Genomic DNA, 24166 nt, shown 5'->3' on the forward strand with positions numbered 1-24166 from the left:
CCTTTAAAGCCTGAATGAGAATCTGAGAGAAAATACCCGGAGAGTTTGTGACCCTGTCGAAACTAAGCTTAAACTGTTATCTATTCATTTAACTTAACTAGCCTTGGTTGCCTTGTAGGTCATGTGGATCTCAAACTATTGTATTTATATATGTATTTGGCTGCTTTTCTTTTGCACAATGTTCAGGATTTTTCCAAAATAGCAGATCTACAAGCTCATAGCGCAGCACTTGGTGCCGCGCTATGAGCTTATCTGCTATTTTTGAATAGCCAAAGTATAAAATATGGTTTAAAAAATGATTATGACGCTATATTAACATTAACATTTGCTGGGGACCCCACTTTGAGAACCCATGGTGTAGGTCATCATACTGGGTTCAGGCAGCAACTGGAAGCCAGTGAAGTGAAAACTTCACACGCAAAATATATGAGATTTTGTAGAACTCTTACGGAAGCCGCCTTCTCATTTGGAGGGGCTTCAGTGAGCAATGCATGCTGGGAGGCCAGTAAAGGAGGGAATTACAGTAGTCAAGTTATTTATCACACATCATTTCTCTCCTTTGTGTTAACCCATTAAGACCAGTAAGGCATCTCTGTAACCACTTTATCCATATTTTATACTTTGGCTATTCAAAAATAGCAGATATACAAGCTCATAGCACGGCACGAGTGCCCCGCTATAAGCTTGTAGATCTGCTATTTTTTTTAAATCGTGCAAATGTGTGCAAATCTTTGAATATCTTTTTTTTAAAGCGAATATTTTTTATCTCAAATCTTTGCTTCTGGGGGTCCCTGGAACATTTATTTTAAGATAGGGGTCCGCGGCCAAATACATCATTTTGGGGTTTCTTGACATGGAAAAGTTGGAGCACCACTGATATAGCAACATGCTGTTAGGATTTAGAAAACATTTATTTGGCTGCGGACCCCCATCTCAAAATGTTTTGTTCTCCGTTTGCCTGGAGTGGATGCAACAGCGGTGTGAACACTGATGGCTGGGGTGGTAAATGCCCTGATGATCTTTTCAGCCTTAGCCACACATCATCTCTCATGTATTTCTTGGAAGGGGGGGGAAGCTCCCCTCCTATGATGAATAGATGATAAATGTTAAATAGTGATGAATAGAAGATAAATGTTACATTCTCTGTGTTCTATTTGTGTATTTCAGAGTGGTTAGGAGTGTCTGATGTGGATCAGCGTCTGTACGTGTTGGATCGTCTGGAGGATCTACTGAACCTCAACCCCCACCTAGAAATACAGCTAACACCACCTAGCATCCACCACCTAGAACTGCACCCAGCACCATCTAGCAACCACCACCCAGAACTACAACCAACACCACCTAGAAACCACCACCTAGAACTACACCCAGTATCACCTAGCAACCACCACCTAGAACTACACCCAGCATCACCTAGCAACCACCACATAGAACTCCACCCAGCATCACCTAGCAACCACTACCTAGAACTCCACCCAGCATCACCTAGCAACCACCACCTAGAACTCCATCCAGCATCACCTAGCAACAACCACCAGCAGCCTAGCGTAGCACCCATATCGCCACCTGGCTGCCAGGAACCCACATCACCAGCGGATGCTCAGAGACATGACCTCTCACTGACCCCTCTGTCCAGTGGAGAGGTCGAAGGTCATCTCCATAAAGGTAGGCGGGGTTAGGAGGGATGGCACAAAAATGTAAAGAGAAAACTACAAGTCCCATAACCACCCACAATGTAAAGAAAAAACTACAGGTCTCATAACCACCCACTGTGTAAAGAGAAAACTACACGTCCCATAATCACCCACAATGTAAGAAATGCATTACAGGGAATTAGAATACACGAGATGTGCCATTAAAGACGTCATGAAATGGCTTTTTTTCCTAAGCTCTCTTCTGAAACGGAGGCGTGTTGTGCCTCAACCAATCACAGTCTCAGCCGATCGTCCCATCCCCTTGGGCTATGGGAATGATCAGAACTACACATCGCAGTAAGGCAGAGAGAGAGAGAGAGAGGCAGTGCTGAGGCACGTTTATGTTACAGCATCGCCTATTGTACTGTTTAACACATCGGGTGCCAGAGTTTTTTTTTAAACTGGGTACATCCGGTGCCAGCGTTTCATAACGTTTACGGCGATGTTTTTAGAGCTGGAGAAGCCTCCACGACGACCCGGATGTAAACAAAGGGTGTCTGGGCGATGGCCGAGGGTCCCGTCTAATGACTGGAACAATAATATTTCTAACGCAATCCGCCATTGCAGAGCGCGTCGGAAATGGCTTGTTTTCACTACCGTAAAAAGATATGGAGATATGGACCTTTTTCTCAAGATCCTATCATTGGAGCGGACAAAAGGGACGTTTTTTGGACTGGATTCATATCCGTCCATTCCATTTTACAGGGTCCTAGGATCATTCCTCAATGAGCAAGCAAAGGAAACACAATGATAAAATGATAAAATGAAATCAGGATAGGGTGCAGATAAAGAACGTAGCAGCCCAATAGTGTCTCCCTAATGACAATCAGCTGTGTGTGTGGAGGAACATGAGCTATACGAATCACACAGATGGGTGGAATCGTGAGTCCTAATTATTCATAAGGACTTTATGATGGATTCACACAGCGTGTTTGTGTTTGACAGAAAGTCAGTAAGACTTTCAACATAAACAAACCCTCCCACCCACCCTGTGGTATGGAATCTATTGTTAATAAATGTCTACATATCATATGGATAGGCTCTAAAAGTGTGAAAAACATATTTCTCCTCTCATTAAGTCTTTATAATTCCTCAACAACAACACTTTCACTTCTTTCTCAACCACTGTTCACCTGTCTTCTATCACATCCTGTCTGTCTGTCTGTCTGTCTGTCTGTCTGTCTCCCTCTCTGTCCGTCTGTCTAACTGGTCTGTCTGTCTCTCTGCCAGCTGTCTGTCCAGAGGGAGATGAACTTCAGGCCATGACAGTAGAAGTACCGTAATTTTCGCACTATAAGCCGCACCTGAATATAAGCCGCAGCAGCTAAATTGAATGATTTGTACATATATAAGCCGCACTGGACTATAAGCCGCGGGTGTAAAATCCATAGATTTAGGAGGTCCCCTAGTGGCCGTTAGCTGTAAAAACCCATAGATAAGCCGCACCATTATATAAGCCGCAGGGTCGAAAAATTGGGGAAAAGTCGCGGCTTATAGTCCGAAATTTACGGTATGTCTGTTACAAACCACTATTAAAGGAATATTAATAATTATGAATAGAACTACAAGTGTAAAGTGGTTTAAACATTACGTTCCAAATAGAAATCAGTTTAAAGTGGTTTAAACAACATACATTATGAATACATGTGTGTCTATGAGCAAGGCACGCTAGCAGAGCATCATGTGTTCCATTCTGATGTTTATGTATCATTCATCTATTACTAATGTCTGATTTAATGTGTCATTCATCTATTACTAATGTCTGATTTATACTCCGGACAACCATGACATCGTTGTCTAAAAGACAGTTGTTTTCGTCCTGTGATGTCATCGTATGATGGAGTATAAATGTATCTTTATGTCATGTCTTCAAACATGTGGACCTAACAATATTTCATGGTTTTTATTTACTGACAGATGTTTCGGAAAAAAGCTTCGTCTTCCTTGAGAATGAGAAGGATAACAGAAACCTCTAGATGTAATGTCTGTCTGTCTGTCTGTCTGTCTGTCTGTCTGTCTGTCTGTCTGTCTGTCTGTCTGTCTAAAATGCTTTGAATTCTTTTATTTTAATTGCACAGTTTTCACCCTACAAGCTCATCAAAATGAAACCACCCCCATGGAGAAATATCTTAGAAATACAAACATACATTATGTAATAGGTGACATTTTAATGTGCTTCAAATACATGTTAAATAGCTCTATATTGTGATGGCATTCATTGCTATAGAGTGTTTGTTCAATAACAGTGCCAGGTACTATGCACCCAAATCATCCTCAGAGTGCCAGCGTTCTTACCGTGTCTTGGTGATCTTTAGACGGCTGCAGAAGCCACAACGTGGACCCTGATGTAAAAAAAAGTATCCGGGCGATGGGGTAGGGACCCGTTTATCGACTGGAACAATAACATTTCTACCGCAATCTGCCATTTTAGAGCGATCGGCCATTGAAAATGGCTGGTTTTCACCCCAAAAAAAGATATGGAGTTATAAGTGTTTTTCTCAAGATCCTATCATTGGGGCGGACGAACGTCACGTTTTTGGGGGTGACGTCACATCCATCCATTCCTTTTTACATCGTCCTAGGATCATTCCTAAGTTGCATTAGAGCGCCCTCTTTATTTGAAAAAAAATACGTAAATCTGCGTTTATGGCACAAATGACATACATACTGTAGGTGCAGGAAAATGTCATTGTGGGAAATGTATTGCTATGCCTTCCACACTAGGGGGTAGGGATTTGATACCTGAGAAATACAGGTATTGTTAGCCAATATATAAATGGCTAACAATTACACAGTACAACTACAAATAAATAAAACACCAGGCTATACATCTAATCAGGAGAGGGAACAGGATACAGGATAAACAAAATAAATTTGAAGTGATGAAACAAAGAAGTGAGCTGACAAAATTGGAATTGGAACACTATAACATTTAAGCTGATACGTATAATTCGGTTCTCTCTCCTGAAACTGGTATCCTGACCTGAAATGTTATTTTCTGTTTATTAAAGAGCTGGAGAGACAGGGAGACCCCTGTTACTGAACAAACACTCTATAGTAATGATTACTATCACAATATAGAGATATTTAACACTGTTACTGAACAAACACTATAGCAATGATTTCTATCACAATATAGAGCTATTTAACACTGTTACTGAACAAACACTCTAAAGTAATGATTACTATCACAATATAGAGCTATTTAACACTGTTACTGAACAAACACTATAGCAATGATTATCACAATAAAGAGATATTTAGAACTTTAACCTTTTAACATAAACGTTTTAAATGTTCCAGATGTCTCTTCTATACGTCCATTAAATTAAATATAAAAATGTTATTGTCCAATAATTGAGAAACGGTTTGACACCGCAGAGGTTGAGCCCAGTGCATTGTGGGGTTGGTTTCAGCTTTGATGAACTGAGCGGTTTAATGGAAAATTCACGTGTGTGTGTGTGTGTGTGTGTGTGTGTGTGTGTGTGTGTGTGTGTGTGTGTGTGTGTGTGTGTGTGTGTGTGTGTGTGTGTGTGTGTGTGTGTGTGTGTGTGTGTGTGTGTGTGTGTGTGTGTGTGTCAGTCACTTGGATTGATGTGTGATTGGTCAGTGTTTTGGGCTGTGTGAAGGGTTGCGAGGTTTGTTGTCAACATCCCAGCATGCATTGTGGTGGAGGAGGTGGTGGAGGAGTTGGTGGAGGTTCATGACAATGTGTTTGTTCTCCTTTTAACTTAAACACTGTCTGTCTCTCTGTCTGTCTGTCTGTCTGTCTGTCTGTCTCTCTCAGGGAGTATAGACCGGGGTCGCAGCTTGTCGTTCCATGAGGTCAGAGGTCATCAGCGGGGCGGGGCAGAGATGAGGGCGGCCGAGGAGTCGTCCAATAGCGGCGCAGGAGGCGGCGTCGGGGCCGTGGCCGGCGGCAGCACGGTGCTGCAGCGCCTCCTACAGGAGCAAATGAACAGGAACTATTTAGACTCCTCCCACTCCAACATGAACAGGAACTATTTAAATGCAGACTCCGCCCACTCCAGCATCAACAGGAACTATTTGCTGCAGCAGCAGCAAGGAGGGGGGGCCGGAGATGACTCCGCCCACTCCAACATGAGCCCGCACATCGCCCGGCAGGTACGCCAACATCCCAGTTATTACATAATAATGACTAGAAGAGTGTGCTCCTCGGAGCACAGGTCTCTGCCAGGCCGCACACTTTAGAAGGCAGTCATAGCCACTTGGAATGGGATCTGAAAAATACATCTTGATCACGTGACTATAGAGATAATGTGTACCGATTTGTGTGATGTTTGGATACAATCTGTAGGAGTAATATCAAAAACTGTGTTTTGAAAAAATCATCCTCCTGGCCTTATACTTCAGACATGAGTGTGAACGTCCAGACGCGTGCGTGCGTGTCCGCTCAAGCGTGCACGCAAGGAACAAGGAACATTGATGGTGACAGAGCTGTCTGTCTCTCTGTGTGTAAAACGGCGTTAATTTTGACAGAAAATTTTAGTTGCGTTTAGTCATAGTCTTTTGAATATTTTAGTCATCTGTAAAGTTTTTGTCTAGTTTTAGTCGACTAAATATAATAAGATTTTAGTCGACTAAATCTACAGTTGATTTTGACGACCAAAAAATATTTTGGCCAGCCGTGATGGCGTCGAAACGGCAGATTTTACACTTGGTTGCATGCTAAAAATAGCCGATCTACAAGTGTAGATCTGCTATTTTCAGAGCGTAACACCAGAGCGCAACCAAACATAAAATGACTAGTCTATTAGTTCTACTGGATCTCTTCTCTTAGTCCCTCTATTTTTGACAAAATTGACAATATATTTAGTCTTAGTTTTAGCCATCATTGATTTTTGTTTAGTTCGTCATAGTTTTAGTCGACGAAATGAATTGATGGTGGCAGACCTGTCTCTCTCTCTCTGCTCCTGCAGGAGCCGCAGGGCCAGGAGCTGCAGACTGATGGAGGCTTGGAGAAGATGAGCTCTTCCTGCTCTGTCTCCTCCAGGGGGCGAGGAGGGAGTCAAGGAGGCCAGGGAGGAGGAGGAGGCCCCGGTCCAGAGGACCTCCCCACATACGAGGAGGCCAAGGTCCAGTCTCAGTACTTCAGAGGAGGTCACCCCCCTCCCCATCCGCCCATCCAGAACCAGAACACCCCCCAGCATGCCCCTCCTCCTCAAAGCCCTCCCTCCTCCTCCTCCAATGTGGGAACAGCGTTCTACGTTGCCACGGTGACGGGAGCAGGCACGGGCGGAGCTAAGGTGTGTATGGACCAATGATTGACCAATGATTTGTTTACAAACATTGAGCTAAGGTGTGTATAGACCGATGATTTGTTTACAAACATTGACCAATTATTTGTTTACAAACATTGAGCTATGGTGTACTGTGCACTGACCTATGATTTGTTTACAAATATTGACCAACAATTCCTTTTTTACCTTTTTTTTTTTTACAAACATTGACCAATGATTTGTTAACAAACATTGAGCAAAGTGGCAACTTTGCAACTGTTTTGCACCTTTCACTTTATGAAGAAAAACTATTTTCTTAGTCTCTGTCTAAGGAGTCTTCCTTAAAAGTTTTATGTAAAGAGCGAGTCTTTTTCTGCCAGTTTTCCTTAAAACATTGACCAATGATTTGTTTACACAAGGGAATAATGGTGATTATTCTCAGGTGCGTACAGAGGGAATAATAGTAATAATGGTGATTAATCTCAGGTGCGTACGGAGGCAATGATGGTAATAATGGTGATTATTCTCAGGTGCGTACGGAGGGCCGGCCCAGTGTGCAGAGAGTGGGCGGAGCTGGGAAGGTGCACCAGGACGATGGTTTGAAGGACCTGAAGCAGGGTCACGTCAGGTCGCTGAGCGAGCGCCTCATGCAGCTGTCCCTGGCCACCAGCGGGGTTAAAGCCCACGCCCCCGTCACCTCTGCCCCCCTGAGCCCCCAGCTGCCCGGACCCCCCCCACCCCAGGGACCCACGGGGGACTACTACAAACCCCAGCCCCTGCAGCAGCACCGCGGACCCCCGCCCGACTACCCGTACAAGGTCATGGGGTCACCGCCCAAGCAGCAGCACTGTGACTTCTACCAGGAGGCCTCAAGGGGGAGCCACCGAGAGCTGCCACAGGTCCGATACCAGCCTCCACCCGAGTACGGATCCTTCAGGTTAGAACCTCACCCATAACCACGCCCTAACCATGAAGAGTACTCACCACAAATGTAACCAAACAGCCCTATACCTCAATAGCGTTATCATTTGATTGAAATATGAATAGTGTTATCACTTGATTGAAATATGAATAGTGTTATCATTTGATTGAAATATGAATAAGTGTTATAATTTAAATATAAAGCCACGATAGGCAGCAATATTCTCCTGTTTACATTCTGTTTGTCTTTTGACAACACGGTTATAAACAGCTTTTCACTGATTGGCCATATGAAGTAAAAATGTAATTTTTTGTGACAATATTTAGGAAGTTAGTGTGGACTTTATGCCAGTGTAAATAAGATTGATCTTATATCTGTGATGCATCCAAACAAACACACAACTTAACTATCAAACTAACTAGTTTCAATGTATCGTTTAGTTTGGACTTTGCACCCTGACTTAAATAGACAACTTACACACAGGCTGCTGAACCAGAACGACATGTATGTGTTACAACAGTTGTTCCCAAACTAGGGGTCCCCAAATGATTAGCTTAATGTGCAACATTGTTTTATCACTCAACAGTAAACAAACCAACATACAGTATAAGTGTATACAGGGTATCTGCACATTTTATAAAGTGACAATTTAAAGACCTTTTAAGACTTTTTTTAACACCAATTTGGTCAAATTGTCAAATATAACTTAAGAAAGAGGCAAACATTGTGAAAATGGCCAATCTGCAAGCTGGGGCAATGCCCCCCCAAATGCCCTGACTGCCCCCTTTTTTTTTGGGTGGGGGTGCTTGTGAAAGTTACATTTATGTCATGATATGAAATGTGAGCTTACCATAATCAAAATAATCCTTAATCATATTCCATCATGTATCATTGCACAATTCAAATAATCCTCTGCCCTGATTTTCCACACACACAGTCACACACACACATGCAGTACTACTCCTAAACAATAGGAAGCAGTATTACACAAACAGCCGGAAAAAACGCCAAAAAACGCCTATTTTTTTTCCGTATCCGGCCCTGGTGGAACCGAGTCAAACTAAATGTAATGCCTCAACTCCTACAATTCCAAGTGCTTGTCAGGGTGGGGGGTCACCAGTTCGAATATGATTATTTTGGGTGGTCGCGGCCTGAAAGGTTTGGGAAACCTTGTGTTAAAATATAGTATCTAATATAAACCAACCCAACATAGATGTTAAAATATCATATCATGAAAGTGAACTGAATTGACTTTGTAACCAAGGAGTGTGGAGAGCACAGGTCTAGACAACACCCCCCATTACACACCTGGTTAATGCATGATTAACACACACACACACACACACACACACACACACACACACACACACACACACACACACACACACACACACACATACCCTAAGGCAGACGGGTGTAACTTATATCCTGTCTGTCCAGTTCTCTGAGAATTTGATTCATCGATATGGCCGCGTGCCAAGTCTCAAAATTAAATCCTTGCTCCCCTCACTTGCGTCCTTTCCTTGCGTCTGAGTCCCTCCTCCCACAGAGGATGCATGGAGGAGAGGAGAGGAGAGAGGAAACAAAGACATGTTGTTTAGAGAAATAGGACGTGGAAAAAAAAGTTTTGTATTTTACGGTCTCTCTCTCTCTCTCTCTCTCTCTCTCTCTCTCTCTCTCTCTCTCTCTCTGTCTCTCTCTATCAGGTCCAGTAAAGATGGCGGCTCTCTCATTTCCCAGAGGTCTTTGCTGCATCATAGCCCCTCCTCCTCGGTGACCTCGGTGGGCTCTCTGTCTCGCGCCCAGAGCCACGCCCTCAGCAGCATGCTTAGCTCCGCCTCCCACTCCTCCCACCCCTCCTACCCCTCCCATCACCACCCCCACCCGCCAGGGGCGGAGACTCACCATCATTACCACACGCTGGGCCCGCCTCCCCGCAGCGCCTCCCACCACGAGCCCCTCCTCCATCCCGCTGCTCCGCCCCAAAGGGGAGGAGCTCACGGGGGCTTCCTCCCCCACGACCACTATGGCTCCACCCCCAGAATGCACCATCACCACCAACAGCAACAGCAGCAACACCACCAGCCGTTTCTGCAGCAACATCAACAGCAACAACAACAACTACAGCAACAACAACAACAACAACAACAACAACAGTTCCAAGCTCCTCCCCCCGTCCAGCATCAGGCTCTGCCCCCAATGGGACACTTCCCGCATCCTCACCACCCCCACCTGCAGGGGGAGCCGTTCGCCATGATGGCCCGCGCTCACCAGATGGTCGACATGCTGACCGAGGAGAACAAGATGCTCCGACAGGAGATGGAGACGTGTCGAGAGAAAGTCAATAAACTACACAAGGTATTAAATATGATTCTATATAAACTACACAAGGTATTAAATATGATTCTATATAAACTACACAAGGTGTAATATGATTCTATATAAACTACACAAGGTGTAATATGATTCTATATAAACTACATAAGGTATTAAATATGATTATATATAAACTACACAAGGTTTAATATGATTCTATATAAACTACACAAGGTGTAATATGATTCTATATGAACTACACAATACCTTGTGTAGTTTAAAGTCCCCATAACACCACCATAAATCATCATATTAGATTATATATATATAGCTAATATTCACTACCTTCCACACAGCGCGTGGAAACGTTCCACTGCCCAGCGGCCAGCGACAGCTGCCCACTCTGCAGTGGACACAACACTGTGTGTCACTGGCTCACACTGTCAAAGAGTCCCAGAGGGATTTTTTTTAAGCACGAGGTGCTTGGGTGGTGCAGTGCACGGGCGCCTAACCTACTCTATGAATGGAGGAGCACAAAGAGAGGACATATCACACATTGTTTTCTGCTCTGTTGCTTTTCGATGTGTACACTGTATAATTTTATAGAGGTATCTAAAGAGCACAAAGTACGTTTATGAACGTGCCAAAGTATTGCGAGACTGTCCGTCTTTTCCAGTCTGACAACCAAATCTTGCGATACTGCTGAGCCTGAAACGATACCTTTGTAGATGCCCCACTAAAACTACTGTGCACATAAAAAAAACAGTGATCACAAAACATGTGATAATACCTGTGATATGTCTTATTTTATGTTCCTGAACTGATGTTTTGTCGCAGATATAGCAGATATACAAGCTTGTAGCGCGGCGAGCTTGTAGATCTGCTATTTTAGAAAAATCTTGAAAACGAGTACAAATCTTTGAATAATATATTATTTTAAAGCGATTTTTTTTTACTCAAATCTTTGCTTATTGGGGTCCCTGGAACAAAATATTTTGAGATGGGGGTCCGCGGCCAAATACATATAATTTTGGGGGTCCTTGACTATTATGAAAAAGTTTGAGAACCACTGATATATAGCAACATACGTTTTCTTTTTTTAAACTGTTGGGATTTAGAAGACATTTGTAGAATCAGTCTCAGGTCTTAATGGGTTAAGTGAAGCACAAGAAATAATTGATAAAAAATGTTTACATTGATCTCCTCTCCTCTCCTCTCCTCTCCTCTCCTCTCCTCTCCTCTCCTCTCCTCTCCTCTCCTCTCCTCTCCTCTCCTCTCCTCTCCTCCCCTCCCCTCCCCTCCCCTCCAGTTGGAGACAGAGATCCAGTTGGTGTCGGAGGCCTATGAGAACTTGGCCAAGTCGTCGACTAAGAGAGAAGCTTTGGAGAAAACCATGAGAAACAAACTGGAGCTGGAAGTCAGGAGATTACATGACTTCAACAGAGACCTCCGAGGTAAAACACACAAACCAAACACACACACACACACTCACGCAAACACGTTTGTGTTGCTATACTGAGATTGTGCGCTGCAACTCGTTGTGAGCTTGTAAGATCGTCTATTTTCAGTTCGATGTAATTCCAGGTTCAAAACGTATCTATCCGACCCCTAGACCTAACCCCTGACCTCTAACCCAGCCCAGCCTTGTAAGCCTAAAGGTCGTTTCAGACGGGGAGCGATTGACGCGCCATAGTAATTAATTTTCAATGAGAGGCGGGCAATTATTTGGGACGCGCAGAGAAGTTGAGGGCCGCGGTCCCGTGAAATTCTCACGCTCGTGCTCGTTTGTGCACACGCCCGCGGGCAGTGGTGGAAAAAGTACTCACATTTTTTACTTAAGTAAAAGTATCAATACTGCAATGTAGAAATACTCTGTTACAAGTAAAAGTCCGGAATTCAAAATTTACTTGAGTAAAAGTACAAAAGTAATGGTATCAAAATGTATTTAAATTATCAAAAGGAAGAGTACTCGTTGTGCAGAATGTCCCGTTTCACAAGTTTTCAAATATATGTTTAAAATATTGTATAAAATGCATAAAAATCCTTTGAAAATAGCAGATCCACAAGCTCACAATGCGTCGCATCGCTACGCATTGTGAGCTTGTAGATCGGCTATTTTCAAATGGCCGAAATGTATAAAAGGCTGAAGTGGTTAATGTATGTTTTGTAATAACTAATTATCAAAATCTACAAAGTAACTAGTAACTAAAGTTTTCAAATAATTGGAGTGGAGTAAAAGTACAATATTTGCCTCATTTTATAGATGTAGTGGAGTAGAAGTAAAAGTACTGAAAATTGGAAATACTTCAGCAAAGTAAACATACCTAGAAATTCTTGTACTTAAATTGACTTAATTGCTTTACAGGCTTTACGGGCGGCAAGAGCTGGATAGTGGTCAGCTTTTTTTCCCCCTCTACGCACAGGAGGACAAAACAATGATCGCGGCACGATCCCCGCTGATCTGAGCGAGAACGCCTCAAGAACCGCTCCCCGTCTGAAACGACCTTAACTCCCCAAATCATTGTTTTTGCCATAAAACAACCACTGTCTTGTGAGGACCAGGAAATGTGTCCTTGCAATGTCTATTTGTCAAATTCTACTATAGTTGTGGAGAAGTTTGGCCCTCACAAGTATAGTTATACAAGTAGTACACACACACACACACACACACACACACACACACACACACACACACACACACACACACACACACACACACACACACAGAAGAATGACACACACACAGAAGAATGTCACACACACAGAAGAATGTTTTGGGTGTAATCTCTGTTTTTCATCCAAAGGTTCTGGTGTTTTAAACACTTTAAAAAAAAATGTGTTTACTTTCTGTTGTGGAGATTCTGCCCGGCAACCGTCTCCCACAGGAAGAGAGAGAGAGAGAGAGAGAGAGAGAGAGAGAGAGAGAGAGAGAGAGAGAGAGAGAGAGAGAGAGAGAGAGAGAGAGAGAGAGAGAGAGAGAGAGAGAGAGAGAGAGAGAGAGAGAGAGAGAGAGAGAGAGAGAGAGAGAGAGGGGGAGAGAGAAACAGACAGAGAGGAAGAAAGAAGGAAAACATCTTGGATTTGGTCCAGATGGAATGGATTCGTATCCGTCAGCTCCACAAAAATCACTTTTTGGTTTCGTGCTTTGTAAATTGTTACAACTATTGAACAAATCATATTGCTGTGTTTGTTCACAACACTTCATTCAAGACTGTTAATCTAAATCTATCTACTGTATCTGTCTGTCTGTCTGTCTGTCACTGCTTTATGTTCAAAATGTTCAAAAGTATTCAACAATTTCACAAATTTTCAACAACCTTGTGGATCGCCTACTTTTTAGTATAAATTAGGGTTTATGTGGTGAAACAGATTTTGATGATATAATTACAAACAAAATCAGCTAATGACCCCCAGGAACCAGCAATGTAATGCAGTTACAAACAAAATCAGCTAATGACCCCCCAGGAACCAGCAATGTAATGCAGTACTTAGCAGGTCACACAATGGACCATTGATATGCATCCAGACAGGGTCATTCCTATGTTCATTCACACTGTTTACACTCTGCAGCTTTTGTAAGAGGTGTGAATGGTTGTTTTTGATCGATGCGCGAGGTGCGCACGTGCATGTACATGCATGTGCGGGCAACTAGTGGAGGCTCCACCTCGCCCCACCTCCAGTACACCCCTGAGTTCTCTCTCCTGATTGGATGAAATTGGTCAGCGATATTTGGCAAGGTTGAACGGTCGGGTTAGTCGACTGAATGTATGTCAGTTTTATTTGATGTAGTTGTGATGCGATGATTGTGATGTCAGCTGATATATTGCACTTTTACCTTAGCGCTAGGTGTACTCTTGGTTGCTTGTTTTTGCAGAAAATGCACTAAAGACTTCTGGTGATTAGTAGTTTTCGTTCCCTACCTATGTTGAATACACTTATTGTAAGTCGCTTTGGATAAAAGCGTCTGCTAAATGACTGTAATGTAATGTAATGTCATGACAGTAGTTGTGATGTCATTGTGATGTCATTACAGAGCGGATGGAAACAGCCAATAAGCAACTGGCTATTAAAGAATGTGACGGATCTGAAGACAACCGCAAAACCATCTCACAACTGCTCACACAGAGTGAGTAACACACACACACACACACACACACGCACACGCGCACGCGCGCACACACACACACACACACACACACACACACACACACACACACACACACACACACACACACACACACACACGTTTACATTGTGTGTATTAAGATGTTTTTGTAGATGTACACGTGTAGTGCCCGGAAGGATTTTTTATTTATTGCAGCCAATATCTTAACTCATTCAGTGCCAATGACGTCGCCGACGTCACGTTTTTATAAGCCCAGAGTGCCAATGACGTCGCCGACGTCATAATTTTTTTTAATTTTTAATTTTTTTTTTTAATTTTTTTTTTGCAGAACCCAAGATATGATGATTTGAAGATTTGCTGCTCCATTCACTTCTTGTTTAACTTCTTACTGAAAAAGGCTGTATCTCGGCTCCTAAGCACTTTTTTTTTACAATGTATTTTTGGCCTTGGCACAGGGGTGATAAAGCCAGAAATAAGTTTGGCACTGAATGAGTTAACTACTTGAACACAGTGAAGCCAGCAGTCGTCTCACAGACAGACAGACTGACTGCAAGAGAGTTCAAATAAAGTGAAACAGTGTTATCTCTCTTTGTGGAAATGTTTTCTGTGTGTTTTCCTAGAAAATGAGACTTACTGCAGGCTACATGGAGTTCACAAAGCCTTACACTGCTGCTTGTTTTGATGTTAGTATCATGGATGGTAGTATCATCGTTCAGATGTCATTAGTTCTGCATATAGAAGACAGTTCAGATGTCACATCAAAGCAGGGACGTCCAACGTTAGAATGAAACGCAAGTTGTAGAACTAATTAATGAATCAATTAATGTGTTATGAATGTGCTAAATCTAGTGTAAGAACTGCTGGAAAACACAACTAGAGTTCTGTATGTTATAATTATTATTTACAATATTAATCTTATATTTAAATGAGTTGTATTTAGTTTGGGGTGAATTAGTCCCACCTAAACAGTAGTTTACAATTAGTGGTCAACTATTTAAATGTCCCCTCCTAATCTGTAAGCCTGCATTATGTCTGTGTATTGTGCGTGTGTATGTGTGTGTGTGTGTGTGTGTGTGTGTGTGTGTGTGTGTGTGTGTGTGTGGGTGCATGCGCGTGCGTGCAGATAAAGAGGTGGTCAGGGAGAAGGAGAAGGTAGAGATGGAACTCAACGCTCTTCGCTCTCAGACTGAGGACCAGAGGAGACACATCGAGATCCGAGACCAGGCCCTGAACAACGCTCAGGCCAAAGTAGTCAAACTGGAAGAAGAGGTAAGAAGATCCCAGACCAGAGTAGCCGAACTGGAGGAAGAGGATTCTATATGTCTCAAACTTCTCAAACTTTTTTTTAATTTCAAGGACCACCATAACAGTGCACCAAATGGACCCATTTGGTTCCATTTGTACACTGTCAGAGTTACAGACCTGTAAGGGGTCCATTTGGAACCCCCTCAAGTAACCCAGAGGATCCTCGGACCTCACTTTGAGAACCACTATGTGTTTTACTTAGATTAAATACTACCACATTGTAATACTGTTGTACTGGGAGCTAAGCATTACAGTAGATTCAGTATAAAATGAGTTTATTTCAAATGTTTGTGCCATTCTGCCCCCTGGTGGTGGTAGATAAGAACTGTTCAGCTTCAGGTCCACTGTGGTTTTCTGAGCTACTTTTATGAAGTAATTAGTGTGTGTGTGTGTGTGTGTGTGTGTGTGTGTGTGTGTGTGTGTGTGTGTGTGTGTGTGTGTGTGTGTGTGTGTGTGTGTGTGTGTGTGTGTGTGTGTGTGTGTGTGTGTGTGTGTGTGTGTGTGTGAGAGAGAGAGAGAGAGAGGACCAAATATCCCCACAAGCATAGTAGAATGTGAGAAATAGACATTGTGAGGATTGTGGTCCTCACAAGAAAAACATGTGTTTTATGGTTTAACTTTTAGTTTTTGTTTTACGTTTACAGGTTTAGGGATTAGAGTTATACCCGATTTATACTTGGTTGCGTGCCTGTGTCGTGCACCAAAAGATAGCTGATGTACAAGCTAACAACACGTTGTAGCGTGACGCCTTGTGGGCTTGTAGTTCTGCTATTTTTCAGCTTCAGGCTTATGGTTAAAAATACCAAATAAAAAATGGCATTCACAAAATCACTGTCTTAAAATGTTGAGAATACTTATACAAACCTGTGTGTGTGTGTGTGTGTGTGTGTGTGTGTGTGTGTGTGTGTGTGTGTGTGCAGCTGAAGAAGAAGCAGGTGTACGTAGAGAAGGTGGAGCGCATGCAGCAGGCTCTGGCTCAGCTGCAGGCTGCCTGTGAGAAGAGAGAACAGCTGGAGCACAGACTGCGGACCAGGCTGGAGAGAGAGCTGGAGAGCCTACGCAACCAGCAGGTACACACACACACACATGCACACACACAGAAAGCTTGCCTTGGACGGCAATTGGATCAGAACCGGCCCTGTACTGCGCAGACGTCACACACAGAAAAAATTGCAGGCTTATACAGTTAAAAATACCCGATATTTTTCAAAATGGCATACATAAAATTGCTGTCCTAAAATGTTGACTTCCTCACAAGTGCAGCAATACAAACGTGTGTGTGTGTGTGCGTGTGCATGTGCAGCGGGGGGTCAGTCAGGCGGGGGGTGCAGCCACAGAGTACTCGGCCACGGCGCTGATGGAGCACGTCCGGGAGAAGGAGGAGAGGATCCTGGCTCTGGAGGCCGACATGACCAAGTGGGAGCAGAAGTACCTGGAGGAGAGCGTCATGAGGCAGTTTGCACTGGACGCCGCTGCTTCTGTAGCCACACAGAGGTAATCATGAACATAATAATAATCATATGAACCACTTAACCCAGTGGTTCTCAACCTGTGGGTCGGTGATCCCTAGACTCTGAAAGAAGGAATGGACGGATGTATAACATCATACCAAAAAATGACACTTCCTATGTTCCACTCCTATGTTAAAAGTTGTAGGAAAACAATTTTTTTGTGAAAACAAGCCTTATTCAACGGCCGGTGGCAACAAAATGGCCGATCGCGGTTACACATTTTTTGTTCTGGTGGATAGAGGAGACCCTCCCCCCCAGACACCCATTGTTTACATCTGTTTACACACCGCGGCGCCCGTGGGTCGACTCTCCGTGGATCGTAAATATAAGGTAAAAAAAACTCTGGCATGGGGATGAAAAGCGATGTTTTAATGCTGGCAGTCAATGTGTTAATACCTCTACAATGAAGAGGAGAAAAAAAGAAGACCATTAGGTTACTGTGTGAAAAGTAACCATCAAACTATACTATTAAAAAAAAAGCCCAAATTGTCAAATTACCTAAGAAATAAATAAATATTGTTAAAATAGCAGATATACAAGCTCACAGCGCCTTGTGTTGTGAGGCGTTGTGAGCTTGTACATCTGCTATTTTCTCAATATTTATCTGTGGAACCGAGTCAAACTAAATGTAATGCCTCAACTCCTACAATTCCAAGTGCTTGTCAGGGTTGGGGGTCTCCAGTTCATATATGATTATTTTGGGGGGTCATGTCCTATTATTAGACGGAACATTTTAATGGATCAATACACTCACTTCCTGTTTGGTCTCCAGGGATACGTCTATTTCCTCGATGATATGCCACTCCACCAGTAGCAGTTATGACACCTCAGTGGAGGCCAGAATTCAGAAAGAAGAAGAAGAAATCCTGATGGCCAATAGGAGATGTCTGGACATGGAGAGCAGGTAAAGCACGCACACGCACACACACACACACACACACACACACACACACACACACACACACACACACACACACACACACACACACACACACACACAGAACTAAACTTATGACTCAATGTTACTAAAAACTAAACTTCAGACCTCCCAAAACAAACTGATACAACTACTAATCAGCCTAAAGCCCATTACTAGCCTAATTCCAACTCACTTTGATAGTTTAGGATGGCTCAGGGTAGAAGACGGTGTTAAAGGGCAAGACCAAACCTGGTAGAGGTTTGGGTTGTGTACTGTAGTTACCTTGCCATGATGTAACTCCAAAGGTGGACAAGAAATTTCTCTCAACTTCCTATTGATTTTACTATTTGAAGATCCAGATCCGCAGATCCAGTCCGGGTTGTCTTCCTAATAAAAATAGCAAAATCAATAGGAAGTTGACATTTATATATATAAAAAAACAGTACTAGGTTTAGTGATTTAGTTCGTTTACAGGCTAAAAGATCTCCTCCTGAGCCTCTTCACTGTACAATGTAAGTCAATGTGGAGCATATTTTAAATTATCAATTTCTAGTCAATGAAGAAATTATTTTTGATTTCTTGTCCACCTTTGTTGTTACATCATGGCAAGGTAACTACACAACCCAAGCCTCTACCAAAGTGGTCTTGCCCTTTAAGCAAATATCAATGGGATTGGTATTTAAGATAGTCAGAGGATCAATTCCCTCATACCTGTCTTAACCCATTGATACCTGGAACGCATCTGTGTCACTTTTAGATTTCTTTAGGCTATTCAAAAATAGCAGATATACAAGCTCATAGCGCGGCACCGAGTGCCGCGCTATGAGCTTGTAGATCTGCTATTTTTGAAAAATCGAGGGGAATAAAAATTGTTTATTTTTTTCAAAAAAAAATTAGGATTTAGAAGATATTTCTAGAATCTTCTCAGGTCTTAATGGGTTAACTACTTCTCCAGAGTGAGTGACACCAACAGTCACAACACCAGAGGGAGTGCTTACGATCTGGTACCCCCCACATTTAACATGTATTTTACTACTCTCCCACCAATGTGGAATGCCCTGACACCATCCATTACAGGATGTGAATCACTGGTTTCTTTCTAAACTGGCCTGAAAAAGCATCTGTCAGAAAACTACAAGGGAGATAGATATTAAATCCCCTTGAAACTGCCGTCCCGATTTTCCTTTTTCTCCTCTGTAAATATAGCTATTTGTATTTGTTGATGACATGTATTCATAGGACCACAATGGAAACCCTAGGACTTTTTTGTGTTTCCTTTTAGCCAAAAAAAAAAAAAAGCAAGCACAAATGTGTCAGAGCAGCTTTCACTTGTAGTAGAGAGTAAATATATTTTTGGGGGCTTTTCTGCCTTTGATAGTACACAGTAGAAATAGACAGGAAACTGGGAGAGAGATAGATGGGGAGTGACACGCAGCAAAGGTTGCCGGGCTCGGGACTCAAACCCACGACTCGCTGTCAAGTTGCATTAGAGCCTATATGTGGTATGCACCTTAACCGCTAAGCCAGCGGCGCCCTCTATTTGAGTAATATTTGACCAGGAGTATCTATACTTACACTCAAGTACTGGATTTGAGTACTTTGTCCCACACGGATCAAGATCGGAGTAAATGTGATGAACCCTCTCTCTGTCTGTCTCTCTCTCCCTCTCTCTCTATGTCTCTCTCCCTCTAGAATAAAGAATCTTCATGCTCAGATCATAGAGAAAGATGCGATGATCAAGGTGCTCCACCAGCGCTCCAGGAAGGACCCCAACAAGGGTGACAGCGCCACCTCCGCCATGCGCCCGTCCAAATCCCTCATGTCTATCTCCAACACGGGGAGCACAGGGAGCTCTGGGCTGCTGTCGCACAACCTGGGTCTGAGCAGCTCACCCATCACTGAGGAACGCAGAGATTCCAGTTGGAAAGGTAGTCTGGGTGAGTTACTCTACTGCTAGTTACTTTAACCCATTCAAACCGGGAAATCATCTGTGTCATTTTAGATTTTAGTTATATATATAGCGGTTCTCAAATATATACAAGCTCACAGCGCGTACATGTTTGATTTTTTTAAATAACTTTGATTTTTTTTTACACAAATCTTCTCTTCTGGGGGTCCCTGGCACAAAACATTTTCAGGTGGGGGTCCGCGACCAAATACATTTTGGGGGTCCTTGGAACAAAAAAGTTTGAGAACTACTGATTTATAAGGCATTTGTAGAATCGATCTCAGGTCCTAATGGGTTAAATAAGACTCTAGCTCACTGTTTCCCAAACAGTGGATCAAACCCACGTTCGGGTTGCTGACTCTATATATATTGTTTCAAAAGTTGTGTCCAGTGTTTAATTCATTATGCTGGTTCTACTTCAGGGGTTCTATAGGTCCAGTTTTTAATTCATTGTGCTGGTTCTACTTCAGGGGTTCTTTTGGGTCCAGTGTTTAATTCATTATGCTGGTTCTACTTCAGGGGTTCTGTTGGGTCCAGAGTTCCGTACAGACTCTCTGAGGACAGGGTCCATCTCTTCGTCTCCGTCTCCGGTCCTGCCGTCCACGCCGATGTCCACCGCCATGGCGTCCGTCCTGTCGTCCACTCCCATGACATCTGGACACTCCAAGACGGGCAGCCGAGACAGCTGCACCCAGACGGACAAGAACCAGCAGCAGAACCAACATCAGAACCCAGACTGCAGCAAACAGAGCAGCATGACGCTGCCCGCTCGCCTCTCGTCTCCCAGTCCCGTCTACGTCCCTGACCGCCTCGCAGGTCATTAAGCATTAAATACTAAATATTAAACGTTAAAGGACGACTTCACCCATTTTCAACCTGTCATCTCCTGTCAGAACTGGTCCTCACTAATGCTCATGATAATATGGTACCATTTTTGTCTACTCACTCTGTGTCTCAGAGGAGGGTTGTGGACCGTTCAGAAACCTGTCTACCAGTGACATCATCGATGGGGAATCCAAGCTAATAGAAACTGCAGGCTTTCTATTCCTGGAAAGTTGGCATGCTTTAATGGAAGCCATTGTTCTCGCGTTAATAAAAAAAAAATTGAAATATTGAAGAAAACTAACTAACTTTGATGTCACTGGTAGACGGGTGTCTGAAGTGTACACAACTCTCCTATGAGACAGACCAAGTATAAAAAAATGACACAATTTTATCAGGAGCATTAGTGAGGATCTATTATGAAGATAGGTTGAAAATGGGTGAAGCCATCCTTTAAACATTTACAAAGGAGCAGCTCAGAATGTTTTAATGCCTTTATTTTATGCTTGGAGCGACCCGTCGCAGTGCCTCACAACGCTCAACGAGATTTGAGTGTTCACACTGTCTGCGACTCGCCGACGGCCTCACCACAAAATGTAAACAAGGAAGTGATAGAAGCGCTTACCTCGTCTTTCCAGCCAGTACCTCAACGGCAACGACGGCCATGAAGGCCATGGCCGTCGTTGACTCGTTGCCCCTCGTTTTGGCCTCATGCTCTTAAAAAAATGATCTAAAATTTTTTAAGCGATATACCCTAAGGCCACAGTGGCCTTGATGCCCTATCCCGATGTGCCAGCTGATTTCACCCTTTTCTCCTTTGCTTCTTTCCTGTCAATGTGTTTTTTAGACACCTGTGTCTTGCTGACATTCTGAATTCAGAAATATTGAAAAGCTGTGTTTATTTATTTTGCTGACAGTTATACTATCTATTTAACAATTAAATCATTCGTAACCCCTTAAATTCAATTAATAAAAAATAATTGTTTTATCCGATGGCCTTGTTGACCTGGCATTTGGCCTTTTGTGCCCCCCAAAGGCCACTAGTGATGTTTAACTAGTTCTTGTGTGTGCGTGTCTGTGTGTCTGTGTCTGTGTGTGTGCATGTGTTCTTTTAGATGTCCCAGGGTTCCACAGCAGTACTCTGGAGAGGCGGGCTCCCGTTCAATCCCATCCCCAACAGGCTCCGCCCACCCAACAGGAAGTGGACAATGACATGGTGGAGATCCTCATCTGACCTCTGTGACCTTGAGGTCAGGTGAAGGTCATCCTGAAGACCACGCGCACGCGTTCGCACGCGCACACACACTCACACACACACACACACACACACACACACACACACACACACACACACACACACACACACACACACAGTGTAAATGTAGGTGAAGGATTGTATCTCTTAACTCCTATCTGCTAGATGTGATTGGTAGTTTGGATCACCAATGACATTTCAGCCACAAATGTTAAAGCTCCTCCTAAACGCTTCCATGTCAAAATCTACAATCTGCATCCTGATTGGTCAAAATGGTCACAACATGAAAACATAATGAAACTCTTTCATGCGGTTTTGTTTTCCAGTTCAGTTTAAAAACTACAGAAGATTAAAAAAAAACATGGCATGTGGCTGAAATGTTCAGTTCTTATGTTTCAGTTCTTACGTTTCTAAAACCTAAAACCCAGAGAATGTTTGAAGTTCCTCACTAAAGATTAAACACTAGAGGTTCGACACTAGAGGGCGATTGAGGTTCAACAGTACCGTGTTCAGCTCATATGTACAGTGTTGCTAACTGGAGGCTAACTGGTTAGCTTAGCCTCCTTGGACCAAATGTATGGACTTACCTTCTTGTTGCATATTATTGCACTACTTATTTTTTTTAATGATTTTGTAGTTTGACTGTTTGTATTTGTTTAGTTTTTCCCTTTATTTACATCAAATCATTTGACGTAGATATTTGTATTTATGTTTTAGTAATGTACTTGTATTTGTTTAGATCACAGCAGCGCATGGTTTTACTGATTGTGACATTTCATCTGAATGTCCCTTCTGTCAGCCAATTAGGAGGGACAGTCATGAATGAGTTTAAAGTTTAGAAGTATGGCTCTGGACCACAATGCACTGCTGCCTGATGACATCTCCACAGACCACAATGCACTGCTGCCTTATGTCATCACCATAGACCACAATGCAATCCTGCATTTTGACATCATCACGCACGGACCACAATGCACTGCTGCATTATGACATCATCACGCACAGACCACAGTGCACTGCTGCGTTATGACATTTCCACGGTGGTCCGTTTTGATGCCTGTAGGACCCCACTGGATGGGGTCAAAGGTCCTTAATGAAGAAGAGTAAAAAAATCACTTTTTGTTACTTAATTATCCAAATAGTTACTGAACCTGTCTTGTCTGTCTGTCTGTCTGTCTGTCTGTAGGTCCTTGTTCTATTGGTTGGTTTTGAACGGTGGTGGACAAAGTACTCAACTCCAGTACTTGAGTCAAAGTACAGATATTCCTGGTCAAATTTCCTGGTCAAATATTACTCCACTACAAGTGAAAGTTGATATTTAAGTATTCAAAACTATATAACGTAATTTGAAATTTTGAAATAATCCCCTTAAAATGTCAAAACTATATTAATTGGTAATTCATGATTGTGCGTTTGGGTGGCAGGAGTCTCCTAAAATTGTAGTGGAGTCAAAAGTATAATATTTGTATTTGAAATAAAACAAATACTAGTAAAGTACAGATACTGTACTTAAGTACAGTACTTAAGTACAGTACTCAACTAAATGTGCTTTGTTACTGTCCACTAAGTTCTGATGACTCAGATTGTAAACATGTTTAATAGTATTTACAAACATAATGCATTCATAATTAATGCACATATAATGAATTCATATTTTGACCTTTGTGTTTCAGACTATAACATAAAATCAGATCCATAATGAGTGAATGTGTTTGATAATGATAACGTCTCATGTTGGGTTGGTTGACAATCATTTCATTTGATGTGTAGATGTAGTGTTTATAAGTGATGCTTTAATCTAACTGTGACCAATAAAACTCAACAGTCTGTGTACTACTGGTGTCTTTCTGTGGATCAACGCTAGGGGGCAGCAGACCAGATGCATCGCAGTGGCAGCCATTTTGTGGTTCCACAGATAGAAAGCCCTTTCCCCCCCCCATAGAGATTTCCTGTGAGGAGACGCGATTCAGTACAAAGCAAGGTTTATTACATACATTAAATATACATTGTTTTGCCATGTAGTTGACTTGATATTATTATATAAAGCGTCATATTGTTAAGATAGACATAATATATAGTAGCAACCAAACAGTTCAAAAATCAACATA

The 24166-nt window shown here is 42.7% G+C and overlaps 1 protein-coding gene across 5 annotated transcripts in view; it reads left to right on the forward strand.

Moving 5' to 3' along the window:
- Window positions 1-23891, forward strand: part of amot (angiomotin) — a 53609-nt gene extending 29718 nt beyond the window's left edge. The window contains exons 4-19 of one of the 5 annotated variants that reach the window (XM_080435818.1): window positions 1168-1665; window positions 2925-2968; window positions 3612-3672; window positions 5482-5819; window positions 6635-6961; window positions 7465-7871; window positions 9563-10214; window positions 11482-11626; window positions 14206-14298; window positions 15422-15567; window positions 16524-16673; window positions 16907-17097; window positions 17887-18018; window positions 19726-19970; window positions 20501-20797; window positions 21928-23891. In XM_080435818.1, coding sequence (XP_080291944.1) covers window positions 1168-1665; window positions 2925-2968; window positions 3612-3672; window positions 5482-5819; window positions 6635-6961; window positions 7465-7871; window positions 9563-10214; window positions 11482-11626; window positions 14206-14298; window positions 15422-15567; window positions 16524-16673; window positions 16907-17097; window positions 17887-18018; window positions 19726-19970; window positions 20501-20797; window positions 21928-22037 — 3836 coding nt within the window. In that variant the 3' untranslated portion in view covers window positions 22038-23891. Of the gene's footprint in view, window positions 1-1167; window positions 1666-2924; window positions 2969-3611; window positions 3673-5481; window positions 5820-6634; window positions 6962-7464; window positions 7872-9562; window positions 10215-11481; window positions 11627-14205; window positions 14299-15421; window positions 15568-16523; window positions 16674-16906; window positions 17098-17886; window positions 18019-19725; window positions 19971-20500; window positions 20798-21918 lie in introns of those variants that run through there. The other 4 variants (XM_080435819.1, XM_080435817.1, XM_080435821.1 and 1 more) reach the window with 4 other exon arrangements.
- Window positions 23892-24166: the final 275 nt, after the last annotated feature.

This window comes from Gymnoscopelus braueri (genome assembly GCF_963280865.1).
Source record: "Gymnoscopelus braueri genome assembly, chromosome: 8".
Lineage (NCBI taxonomy): Eukaryota > Metazoa > Chordata > Actinopteri > Myctophiformes > Myctophidae > Gymnoscopelus > Gymnoscopelus braueri.